General features: G+C 38.5%; 1 protein-coding gene and 1 pseudogene across 10 annotated transcripts in view; both read left to right on the top strand.

The window, feature by feature from the left end:
* PLEKHA5 (pleckstrin homology domain containing A5) overlaps window positions 1–5,314 on the top strand; it is a 227,994-nt gene extending 222,680 nt beyond the window's left edge. For all 10 annotated transcript variants that reach the window (XM_047740351.1, XM_047740350.1, XM_047740348.1 and 7 more), the window contains 2 exons: window positions 4,068–4,277; window positions 5,179–5,314. In XM_047740351.1, coding sequence (XP_047596307.1) covers window positions 4,068–4,124 — 57 coding nt within the window. In that variant the 3' untranslated portion in view covers window positions 4,125–4,277; window positions 5,179–5,314. The remainder of the gene's footprint in view (window positions 1–4,067; window positions 4,278–5,178) is intronic.
* Window positions 4,866–13,217, top strand: LOC125106953 (pleckstrin homology domain-containing family A member 5-like; annotated as a pseudogene).
* Window positions 13,218–13,586: the final 369 nt, after the last annotated feature.

Below are 13,586 nucleotides of genomic sequence, written 5' to 3'. Positions count from 1 at the left end.
TTTGTTTGTTTGTTTGTTTTGAGAGAGAGCGAGAGATAGCATAAAGCAGAAGTGGGGCTGGGCAGGGGGAGGGTGTCAGGCAGAGGGAGAGAGAGAAGCAGGCTCTCTGCTGAGCAGGGAGCCCAATGCAGGGCTCAGTCCTAGGATCCTGGGATCATTACTTGAGCCAAAGGCAGACAGACCCTTAACCAACTGAGCCACCCAGGCACCCTAGAAATTTTTTTTTTAAGATTTTATTTCTTCGGCGCCTGGGTGGCTCAGTGGGTTAAGCCTCTGCCTTCAGCTCAGGTCATGGTCTCAGGGTCCTGGGATCGAGCCCCGTGTCTGGCTCTCTGCTCGGTGGGGAGCCTGCTTCCCCCTCTCTCTCTCTGCCTACTTGGGATCTCTCTATCAAATAAGTAAATAAAATTTTTTTTTAAAGATTTTATTTATTTATTTTGACAGAGAGAGATCCCAAGTAGACAGAGAGGCAGGCAGAGAGAGAGGAAGGGAAGCAGGCTTCCTGCCGAGCAGCGAGCCCGATGCGGGACTCGATCCCAGAACCCTGGGATCATGACCCGAGCCAAAGGCAGCGGCTTAACCCACTGAGCCACCCAGGCGCCCAATAAAATTTTTTTTTAAAAAGATTTTATTTCTTTATCTTAGAGAGCACAAGCCTGGGTGGGGCAGAGGAAGAGAGGGACAGAGTCTCAAGCAGACTCTAGGCTGAGTGCAGAGTCCAACATGGGGCTTGATCTCTGAGATCATGATGAGCCGAAATCAAGAGCCAGATGCTCAACCAAGTGAGCCACCCAGGTGCCCCAAAACTTTTACTTTCATTTTTATAAATTCTCTACTTACTTGGTATAAGGTAATTTGGTACTTTGAAGCTGTAAGAATGGAAAGTACTACAAATGATAAGATTTATGGTTATTCATGAAAGATATTAAAGTACAGCTACAAAGTATATGCCCAAAACATCTGAGAAATTTATATACAAGAAATATAATATTTTAACTAACATAAAGACCTAGAAAGATAATTATTATAGAATAAAAATTAATGAATTTCTATACATCATTATTACCATTAGTGGTCATGGTTTTATAATAGTATTATTTGTTCATAGTTAGGCATTTTTTTACAGATTGAAAGGGTATTTTCTTTGGAAATTGTAATGCTAAAATAAATAAACAGAAAAGGATTTTTAAAATGCATGTCATGGGGCGCCTGTGGCTCAGTCATTAAGTGTCTTCCTTCAGCTCAGGTCATGATCCCATGGTCCTGGGATCAAGCCCCACATCAGGCTCCCTGCTTGGTGGGAAGCCTGGTTCTCTCTCTCCCACTTCCCCTGCTTGTGTTCCCTCTCTCCCTGTGTCTCTCTCTGTCGAACAAATAAATAAAATCTTTTTTTAAAAAAGTGCATGTCAGGGGCGCCTGGGTGGCTCAGTTGGTTAAGCGACTGCCTTCAGTTCAGGTCATGATCCTGGAGTCCTAGGATCGAGTCCCACATGGGGCTCCCAGCTCCACAGAGAGTCTGCTTCTCTCTCTGACCTCCTCGCTCATGCTCTCTCTGTCTCTCTCTCTCAAATAAATAAATAAAAATAAAATATTTTTTAAAAAATAATAAATAAAAAATAAAAAGTGCATGTCAAAAAGGGCACCCAGCTGGCTCAAGTCGGTAGAGAAAGCAACTCCTGATCTCAGGGCTGTGAGTTCAAGCCCCATGTTGGGTATAGAGATTACTTAAAAATAAAATCTTTAAAAATAGTAATAATAAAATTTAAAATAAAAATGCTTATTGAGGGATGCCTGGCTGGTTCGGTTAGTAGAAAATGCAATTCTTTTTTTTTTTTTTTTTTTTTTAAGATTTTATTTATTTATTTGACAGAGAGAGATCACAAGTAGGCAGAGAGGCAGGCAGAGAGAGAGAAAGGAGGAACAGGCTCCCCGCTGAACAGAGAGCCCGACTCGGGACTTGATCTCAGGACCCTGAGATCATGACCTGAGCCAAAGGTAGAGGCTTAACCCACTGAACCACCCAGGCACCCAAAAATGCAACTCTTGATCTTGAAGTCGTCAGTTCAAGCCCCATATCGGGTGTGGAGCTTATATTGAAAAAATTAAAATGTGTTAAGAAAGATATTAGTAGATTTATATGCTATAACTATCTTTTTTTTAGTACATAACTATCTTAAATAGTAGAAGAAAAACTTCTACATAAACAAATACAGGTGAGAAAAGTATGGAAGACTACAGTTATGTAATATTGGTATAGAAAGGACCTTTATGAACAAAATCAGTGCCAGATTAAAATACTTAAACAGACTATAACAGACAAGTTCCATAATGTATGAGAAATGAATATGTCAGTTTTTTTAAGATTTCTTTATGGAAAATGACAATATTTGGCATTTAGAAACAGTAAATTTTTTACAATATAACAACTTGAAAAAAAGGAAGTTGCAGTGTCACAACATTTTGCATAAATGTAAAAAAGCAGGAAGTCTGCTGTTTGTAGTTACTAAAATAAAAGGATAAAATAAGAAACTTAATGAAATCCAAAATGAAAGGAAAGGGATGCTGTAGTAGCTAATTCCCAGTCTGTATTTAAAATTTGCTTTTTTTTTAATGGTTTTTTTTGGTTGTTTGATGTTTTGTTTTCCAAAGCAAATGTGGCTTTTGCTAAAACACATTAAGGCTTTTCATTTTTCCTCTTCCTTTTAGTTTTTACTTGAGCTCTTTAGGATATTTATTCTAGGGGCACCTGGGTGGCTTAGTCATTAAGCGTCTGCCTTCGGCTCATCGGCTCCCTGCTCAGCAGAGAGACTGCTTCTCCCTCTCCTCTGCCCTTTCTTGTATTCCCCTTCTGTCTGCCTCTCTCTCTGTCAAATAAATTCATTAAATTAATTTTTAAAAAATTATAAAAGATATTTAGTTTTATGCAATTGAAAATGGCTCTAGTTGGGACGCCTCGGGTGGCTCAGTTGGCTAAGCATCTGTTCTGCTCAGGTCATGATCTCAGGGTCCTGGGATCAAGCTCTGTGTGGGGCTCCTTGCTCAGTGGGAAGTCAGCTTCTCCCTCTGCCCCCCCCCCCCCCCGCTTGTGCTCTCTCTCTCTCTCTCTCTCTCTCTCTCAAATAAATAAAATCTTCTAAAAAGAAAGAAAGAAAGAGAAGATGGTTCTAGTGCTAGAGCTCCTGCCCTGCAAGCATTTTTCAGATTGCAGGAGAGAGAAAAGATCTTAGAGGGTTTGCGGACAAACTGCTCACTTCCCTCTGGGTTTTTTTGAGAGCAAGCAACCTCACCAGTGTCTCATGGTCAATCCCCACCAACTCAGACCAGAGACATAAACCTATGGATTCTGTGCCATAGGTTCTAGCATATGTTTAATATTTAAATGTTCTATCATATAAAATAAGCTAAAATTTGCTTATGACTAACACTAAAGTTCTTATTTGGCATTTTATACCAATATTGTTTTACATCTTTAATAAGAAAGTAAGAAGGATTGCTTATTTAATGTGACAAATATTTTTAAAACCCTTCAGTAAACCACAAAATGAGTCATGTATATACATATATATATATATATATATATATAGTATTCAAATAAAACCATCTGATTTATGGAAATAATATTTTATAGTTCTGTTATTGATCGTAAACTAAGGATTTTTCTCTACAGCTCTTTTCACATTAAATGTGTGATTCAAAACATCACATTTTCATTAAAATAAATATCTGGGACGCCTGGCTGTCTAGTTGGTAGAGCATGTGACTCTTGATCTCGGGGGTTTAAAGTTCAGTCACCATGTTTGGGTGTAGAGATTACTTAAGATAAAATCTTGAGAAATTTTTAAAAATAAGTAAATCTCTCATATTTAGAAGCTGTACCCCTTCCTAGTTTGAGTTTTATACAGTTTCCTGTTACAATGACCCACATCACCAGTTACTCCTGAAGGATAAAACAGTTTTGCACTTTCAAACTTTGAGAAGAAATGCATTTTAGAACATTTTTTATTCCAACATACTTTTCAAAAGTTATTCTGCATTCCTGTTTTCCTATGTCTATTTTTAATTTAAAGGAACCGGCCGAGAAGTGCAGTGGAACAACTCTGTTTGGCAGAAAATACCCGACCTAGGATGACTGTGGAAGAGCAAATGGAAAGAATAAGGAGACATCAGCAAGCATGCTTGAGGGAAAAGAAAAAAGGATTAAATGTATTGGTGCTTTAGACCAGTCACCCTTACAGAGTCCTTCAGGTTTAAGGGATAATCCATTCAGGATTACCCAGGTAGATCTATTGCATTTAATCATTCTTCTGTGTAAATCTAATACCACTTGAATCAGGATAATGGATTTACATGATTGATGGGTTTTCAAAAATGTCTACAGTATGGTTATTTTATATTACTTAATTCCCATAAAAATAAGCTAAGACAGCTTAGTAAAATGGAAATAGCCCTAAGTTCAAAAAATCAGAGCTCTAGTACTTGTTGGATGTCCTCGTACCAGTTGTGGACTCCATCTTCCCTGCTGTAAATCAGATGATGATACAGCCCATCCCATCTACTTCACAGAGATACTAAGAAGATAAAGTGCTTTCCACAAGTGTGACATGCCAAGATAGTCCCCAGTTCCCCCTCCAATAAAATGTGTATTACTCTCTGTCCTAATTTAACATGACCTAAATTGTAAGCGGAAGAGAACTTCTAAATAAAAGTCCTAAGTCTACTATTCATCGCATTCAACGCCACATTGAAAAGTGACGCCATTCCATTTCTTACGATTTGTTTGTTACCACCCCGATTCATGAATACAGAGATAAAAGACATGGGAAACTTTTTCAGTAGCTTCAGTCTGATCTGTCCTTGTTAGCAACATGCATCAGCTAAAGTGTTTTTCTGTCCTCCTGGAAATCCCCTTTCCATCTGATCAAGAGCTGGTAGGCATTGCTACGAAGACCCAGCAGATTAACAGTTGAATAATTACACATTCTCCAAATTACAAAATGGATGCTTAAAAGAGAGAAAAAAATGTGTGGAATACTGATATGTATATTTTTTCCCTCCGTTGGTTTCATAAAAGAAACCTCCTTGTGAGTGAGGATAGCCTTGTTTCAAAATTAACAGGTGCTATCTAAAAACTGTACGTGGCTTCGTAGTATGAATCTCTGCTATATGTCTTTTGGACAGACTCGAAGAAGGATGATAACGTTAAGGAAATGGATACAGTCCATTAGAGAAAATGATGTGAACCCAAACCATGAAACTCCTGCAGCAGAAATTGTTCGACTAAAAGAAGCTGAACCTCAAGATACGGATTTCAACAAAGAGGTAGAGAGATTATTTTAGAACAGATATTGCACGGGGTAGATTTTTGAAGATTAGATCAAACAATAAGGTTGAAAATATTGTTTATTTCATCATAGAGACCATGAGTCTAAGTGAAATGATAGGTTTTGTTTAACCTGAGTGATGTATTCAGCACATCAAAAAAATGGGTTAATTGGACATTTAAAACATAATCAAGGCTAGAATAAATTACTGTTAACCCCAATTAAAGAATCTTATATCCCAGAGCTGCTGGCTATTAGCAATGTGTATCACCCCTCCAGGCAAATAACTTTTTGTATCCCGTACTAAGAATGTTAATATTTTCATATACTTGAATCTAAAGATGTATTTCAGTAACTATTTGACTGGCTATCATTTTTTAACAAACTTTTATTTTTAATCATTTTTCTTCTTACTCTGTAGTTTAAAAAAACTGAGGACATTTTTTCCAAAACCCTTTTCAAACCTGAACCAAATGGAGTAAGTTCAGAGGCAGTGATGGATAAAGAGGGAAACAAGGAGAAAATGTCTGAGGATGTTCCATACAGGTAATGATTAGGGAAAGTGATAAAGGAATCGCTCCCAAAATTATATAACACTTAAGGATGGTGTCAGAAAGTCTTGGATTCCCGTCCCGCTTAGCAACTTGAGCAACTTACATAACCTCCCTAAACTGCAGGTTCTTACCTATAAAACTGAGGTAATAATAGATCTGTATCACAAATGTGTTATGATGATTAAATAAGAAAACGCAGGTATAGCACTTAACCACTATGCTTATTAGCACCTAGGAATTTGGTAAGGACTTTTAAAAAACCTACCAAAACATGCATGTGCTGTATCAAAGTCAGGCCCTCAGCACTGGCTGCATAATGGATCGAATAGACACTGATCAGAAATCCAAGGTGTCTGGTGTGTTCCAAAAGCCACTGTGATTGGCTGTCTGTTTTTAGCTGTTCTTCTTAACTGACTTTCTTATGTGTATGTCCTCATGCTCACCCTTCATTAGAAAAATTACCAGAGCTGGAAAGAGAATTGCTGGGATTTAACGTTTTTCAGAATGCCTTTATTTCTTCAATGAATAGCAAGATTGAGTTTTGAAAAACTTTCAGCAATCGCTTGACAAGAGGAAAACCTGCTGTTTGGTTAATAGGTGTAGATTAAAACTCATCTAGTATGTTAAAATCTGCGAGTTTCATGACCCAACAACAACAAAAAATAGTTGGCCACTTTGGACAATGCTAAGGAATTGACTTCTTATTCCAAAACCTGGTACATAAAGGCAAAGAATCAAGTGTTTATCTTGCCTTTCCCAAATAAACTGCAACCAAAAAGTTTTTGAGGCGATATTTCTCATTATAGAAGAATTTCATTCAATAAGGAATGAAAGACTTAGAATATCATTGTTTTGCTAACCCTAAGGAAATAAAGGATTTGAATAATATTCCTCCATGGCCAGAAAAGCAGAAAATCTGGCAGGGCAGTTTATAATAAGTAAATTCAGAAACCTTGAACTCACTGATCTTTTTTTAACGTCACGGAAAGAAACAACCTATTCGGGCAGTAGTGCACAAACCCCACCTAATGAAATAATTACCTTTCCCCAAAATCCTTAATCTGATCAAGCACTCAGAGTCCTTTTCAGATTATTAAAAATAAAATGAATATAATCAGCAAAATACAGAATGTGGTAAACTCTGTAGGATGGAGAAACCAAGTTGTTTCACATAAGTAGCAAAGAATAAAAAGGATGTGTGGGGTGGGGTATTTTAGATTAAAGTTAACTTTAAGAGACTTGTCAGGCAAATACAATACACAGACTTCAGATCTGCTTGAAACCAATAACTCTAAAATGCTGTTATGAGGCAATCAAGAAAATTTGAGTACTGACTGGATATTTGATGACATTGAGCTATTATAAATACAAACTGAAATATTTACAGATCAGATGGTATGTCTGGAATCTGCTTATAATTTGGGGAGTGGGAGACTAGGAGTTAGGTGAAACAATATTGGTAAAATATGGATTACCTGAGTGCACGGGTTTCGTGTATCATTTGCTCTCATTTTTTATGTTTAAAGATTTCTTTTAGGGAGAAGAAAAGCGATTCATTACAAACAAAGTGTTAGCAGTTACTAGTTATAAATGGTGGCATCTTTTGTATATGGTTAAACATTTTCATAATGACAAATTGGGAGAAAAAATTTTATTGTAGTCTGTTAATACCAAGTTTTAAAATACCAGTCTATTTCTATTAGCCCTCAGGATGAGACGCAGATCACAAATCATAAACAGAAAGTCACCCTGAAGAAAATATAAAGGACAATATTCATGAGCAGGAGAAACTGTTGCTTCTTATGAACAAACTGCCCGAGCTTCTAGAGGAAATCAAACAGCAGGTAGCTACTACACATTCCGTACTTTTCTTCACTGCGGTGCCCTCTGAACCTCTGAATTTACTTTCGCCTCCACATGCCCCTTCAGGAAAGATGTGACTGGGAAGGATGGAAGGTGGACCTCAGCCTAGATCCACAGTCTGTCCTGGCTTGGGGATCACTTCCTTCTCTCTCACTCTCTCTTCATCTTAACCTTAACTCGTATACCATAAAATTTTTTCCACTAAGATGTTTCCAGAACTTGGAAAACGTACCTATTTCTCTGAGGCTGGATTCTCAGAATAGTCACAAACCTACCACTTTGGGAACTGCAGAAGATTGAATACCTAACTAGTGGAATGGGTTGTTTAGCTGATGCTATAATGCACATCTGGGTTTTTCTTTGAGAGAAGATCAGGATCCATAGCACGTCAGAAGGTAGGGCTCCTGGGTGGCTCAGTTAGTGAAGAACTGACCCTTGATCATGATCTCAGGGTTGTGAGATCAAGGGTTGTGAAACTGAGCCTCCTGTCAGGCTCCACGCTGGCACTGGAGCCAGCTTAAGATTCTCCTTCTCGGTGGGGCGCCTGGGTGGCTCAGTGGGTTGAGCCGCTGCCTTCGGCTCAGGTCATGGTCTCAGAGTCCTGGATCGAGCCCCGCATCGGCTCTCTGCTCAGCAGGGGACCCTGCTTCCTCCTCTCTCTCTGCCTGCCTCTCTGCCTGCTTGTGATCTCTCTGTCAAATAAATAAATAAAATCTTTAAAAAAAAAAAAAAAAAGATTCTCCTTCTCGGGGCGCCTGGGTGGCTCAGTGGGTTAAGCCGCTGCCTTCGGCTCAGGTCATGATCTCAGGGTCCTGGGATCGAGCCCCGCATCAGGCTCTCTGCTCGGCAGGGAGCCTGCTTCCTCCTCCCTCTCTCTGCCTGCCTCTCTGCCTGCTTGTGGTCTCTGTCTGTCAAATAAATAAATAAATAAAATCTTAAAAAAAAAAAAAAAAAGATTCTCCTTCTCTGTCTGCCCCTCCTCTCAGCCCCCCACCCTCTCTAAAAACAATAATCAATTAAAAAATAAAATAATAAAAATGTCTGTGCTACTTTCAGGGATTTTGTTTGTTTGTTTGTTTTTACAGATTTGATTTTTTTTTCCTTTATGATATTTGGCAAGGGATGCCAAATATGGGGAATCATACAGCCAGTGCATATTATCCACATTGCTTCTCATAATCCATAAGCCAAAACCATTCTTAATAATCCTCCGTCCTGGGGCCCTGGGTGGTTCAATCAGTTAGGCGTCTGCCTTCAGTTCAGGTCATGATCCCAGGGTCCTGGCATGGAGCCCCACACGGGATCCCCACTCAACAGGGAGCCTGCTTCTCCCCCTGCTCATGCATGCTCTCTCTCTTGCTGTCTCTTAAATAAATAAAATCTTTAAAAAAAAAATAGTAATCCTCCTTCCTTTCGCCCTCCTCCCCATCATTTTGCTGAAGGGCAAATACAGTGATATTCAGTTATTTGGGACTGTTCTTAGGAAGGACGTGGGATTCTGGCAGTATTCTCTATATCTTATATATATATAACATGCAGATCTATGTGATAAGTCATGTTTCCTTGTAACAGATAGAAAGCACTGTCCTGTCTTTTGCCGCTATCATTTATAAGGCATTATACACGAGAATTTTTTTAATTGTCACTGACCACTTTGTTTCTGTTTTGGCGTGTCTGCATAAAGTGTGTGGAGTATTAACATCACAACATTTATTTATTTATTTATTTTTAAAGATTTATTTATTTATTTATTTGACAGAGAGAGATCACAAGTAGACAGAGAGAGAGAGAGAGAGAGGGAAGCAGGCTCCCTGCTGAGCAGAGAGCCCGATGCGGGCCTCGATCCCAGGACCCTGAGATCATGACCTGAGCCGAAGGCAGCGGCTCAACCCACTGAGCCACCCAGGCGCCCAACATCACAACATTTAAACTGTTGATGGTATTTAGCTTCATGAACTATAAAGGCCTTTAAAAGTGAGACCCAAGAGCGCCTGGCTAGCTCAGTTGGTAGAACATGAGACTCTCGATCTAAGGGTTGTGAGTTCAGGCCCCATGTTAGGCAGAGCTTACTTTTTTTAAAAATAATTAATTAATTTTTTAAAAAGTGAGACCCACCAGGAGTGATTCATAGATGGACACCTAAAAATTAACCTCAAAGCCAGAAAAAGGGGGTAGATGACAACAAGAATTTTCTTTTCCAATTTTGTTGAGGTATAATTGACATATAACATTGTATGCAGTGTTTAAGGTATAGGAGGAAGAAGAATTATTAAATAGTCTTCAAGAGACATTTTGTGCTAAGTAATCAGTTGTCAATTTAGAAAATAGCAGAACCCAGATAGAACTTTAATTCCTTCCTGAAATCTGTTCTTATTTTATGGGATCACAACATCAGGATTTCCTTCTGCAGATGTGTCCTAAAGATGTTTATCTTCTCGCATTCTTTCCGTGTGTTTTAGCGAAAAGTCTGTCCCCATCTCCTGAGTCCTCGGCATCGCCCGTTCCAGCCACTCAGCCGCAGCTCACGGAAGGATCCCATTTCATGTGTGTGTAGTCTCAGAAAAAGTACGTCAGTTCCTTTTGCATTTGTGCTTGAACTTCAGAGTTTTTAACTTGAGTTTTATTCACTCGTTGGTTCGGTGAACAAAAACAGATTAATTCTGGACTGTGTGTTAGGGATCATTGGCAGAGCAAGGAGGCTGTGGATTTGAGCCTTGGGCAGTAAGTCAGATCTCCAGCCTCATCCCTTCTAGTGATTTGCTACGTGACAGCGTTTTCTGTGTCTCTGATTTCATCGTCTATAAAAAGAGCCAAACGAAGAGGGGATGGCCTGTGCCAAAAGAAACCTCACGGTGTTCTGCAGCTGTGCTCCCACATAGCATTCCTTTCCATAGCCGGATCTGAGAGTTCTGTGGAAGCGATTATGAGTTGATCAAGTAATGTTTTTTACGGTTCGTGCGGCATGTCTCCCGCAGTGGGAGTCTGTTAATTATTTTAAAGGACAAAGGAGTGTTTGTGGCTCGGCCAACTACATGGAATATCAAAATCATTAAGATCTATCAAATTTTTTTAAATAATTAATTTTTTTAAGTAAGTAAGGTCACTACTGAAAAAAGCTGTGTTGGGAGCAGGGAGAAAGAGGAAACCTTACTTGAACATTGTTCCTTAGACCATAGTTTAAGAACTGAGAGTAATTTCCTTAGATCTTATAACAATTTTATAGACAAATGCTAAATTTTACTTGCAGTTTTGTACTTGTAGGTATATACTCTTTTTTACTTTTCAAGAAAACTGAGATATGGAGCTGTTTAAGCTTTTTTTCTGCATTTTCTTATGCCATCCACCAGACCTAGTAATATTGTATGCTTTAGGGTTAACACCAGTTTCTTTTGAACAATTACAAGCAGCAGAAATACATAGAGATATTACAAACATTATTGCTAACATGTTCTTTGACTTTTAGATTCTCAAGATAAATTAGTACAAATACTAAATTGACTTAAGTTTACCCAGCAGTGCTTATTTTCTAGAGTCTTCTTCCATTCATACCTTTTTGTAGCAACTATAACCTGCGTCCTTTTGTTCATCCAGAAGGATTTATGTCTGTTCTGTCATATTTGTAACTTTTATTTGAGATCATGTCTACATACAGCCTAGAAGAGGCCTTTGTTGGTTGTCATTTGGTATTTATGCAGGACTGACATCCTTTGTAGAGTTACAAACAACCTGTTTGTTACTGTCTTACCTATGTCTCGCCTCTGTCACTCATGCCTTTAAACTTTAACTTACTATGTCTTGAAGTGACAGTTGCCGCTAGTGACAGAATCATACCAGAACAGGAGTAGTCAGCATATTTATTTGATTCCTCTTGTGCAAAGAGTTGATAGATGGCCTCTGTCCATCGTCGTGAAGAAGTGTACATTAAAATCCAGTCTCGTTATCTTTTGGTTCAATAAACAGGTTACCATTCTTTGTACACAGACCGATGATAATAAAGAATGCCATCTGGCAGTACAGAGTATATACAGTTAAAGCTCAGGTACATTTCCAGGTTCCTTGACTTTTGTTATTCTTGGATTTTGTTTCATTTTGCTTTCGCCCTTAAGAGCCAGTGGCTTTCCATACTGGAGTGGGGTCCCGTTACTGCCGGCTGTTTCCTAGGCTTCTGGCCCGCAGCCATGGTGAACAGCTAGTGGCCCTCAAACCGGCATTTCTTTATGTCTTCTCACTGTGTGTTTATCATCTTGCTGACTGCGTCGTTCTGGCAGGGCTTGGGAAACGTTTATAAACGACGCTGCTCTGTGGGCCACTTAACACATGACGACATATTTAGCAAAGTTATGCAAATCTTTGCTCATTCTGTTGATATTCAGCTGCAAATTTGGCTACTTTTTTTTATTCTGAATTGTGTTACTTAATTACATTCTTGCTCTGTGAATTAAACCTATGAAATGACAAGAAAATGTCCTTCCATTGTATTAGGTCTTCGGATTTTCGTGGCCATGCTCGTCAGTTCCATTGTTATAAAACATTGCCCTCAGTTACTTTAGGAAATGGTCACTCGTTAGCTTTGCAGGTGTCAAAGTAATTTTCCCTGTCTTTATTTTTCAGCTATACTGACTTCTGTTGAAACCATTCAAAGCTAAGGACATGGACCTTCAGCAATGTGAGAAGATATTGTACAGTATATTTTAAATCTATGAAATTCATAGTTCTGATGCTTTTGGCCACAGAGCATCATTTTATCACTTCTGGAAAATGTTTATTCCAAACAGCTTTAATGGCTCATATGTACACTCCATAATCTCAAGGTGGTTGTTCTGACACCAGCTTGCTGCTATGATTTCAGAGCACATAAGTAAAGGTGCTTTTTTAATGTGCGGTCTACAGCCAGAGCTTACTTAGTTGCTGATTTCCAGATTTTGATGTTTCTAAAGTTTAGGTGGATTTATATTTCTTTTTGCTTTTTCAGTACAAAAATTTAGTTATTATTTCCAATGAAGGTTGTTTTCCTTTTTTTTTTCCTTCCCACTTTGGCTACTGCAATGCTTTGTTTCACACTTGATTTGTAAAAATTTTATATATATATTTAAGATGTGCCATTTTATTATTGCTAAGTGAAGTACGTCCTGTTTTCTGCTATAATTATTTCTCAGTCAGATTGCAATGTCAGCAGTTACTGCCACACTCTTGTCAGCTTAAACACAAATGTTACCGCTTACTCTTTCTTAAAAATACAATTTAAAATGTAGACATTTTGAAGTACTGGGCTTATATTTCAATTGGGATAGATGTGTACAGCAACAAGCAGGTTTTCAAATCCAGTACTTGGTTTGTGTACAAATGTAACTATGTTCATTGTGTATATATTATACAATGAGCACATGTAAGTATCAAAGGCTACTTACTATTGTTTAAATGCAAATGTTCATATCTCATTTCTTTTTTATCATGTTAAATAAATGTTGATGTTCTTAAATTGCTTGTGTTAGAATTTTTGCTCTTCCCATCTAAAGTGGAAAGTCTGTGGGGCACCTGGCTGGCTCAGTCAGTAGAACGTGGGACTCTTGATCTCAGGGTTGTGGGTTCAAGCCCCACATTGAGTGTAGAGAAAAAAGAATCTTTAAAAAATTAATCGAATTAAATGGGAGGTCTGAGACTTAAGGGACTTCTCAGTGAAACGATGGTCTATTAATCTTACCATTGGAGACAACATCATAAAAAGACCTTTTCCGCCACCCAGTTCGTCTCCCATGTGAGAGCTCAAGGAACTTGAGGCGCAGGGAGATAAATTGACTGGGCCATAGTCATGTTATATTTAATGACGGAATTTGGACCAGAACATAGT

Source organism: Lutra lutra, chromosome 8, assembly GCF_902655055.1.
Source record: "Lutra lutra chromosome 8, mLutLut1.2, whole genome shotgun sequence".
Classification (NCBI taxonomy): domain Eukaryota; kingdom Metazoa; phylum Chordata; class Mammalia; order Carnivora; family Mustelidae; genus Lutra; species Lutra lutra.
This window is presented reverse-complemented; position numbering and strand designations above follow the sequence as displayed.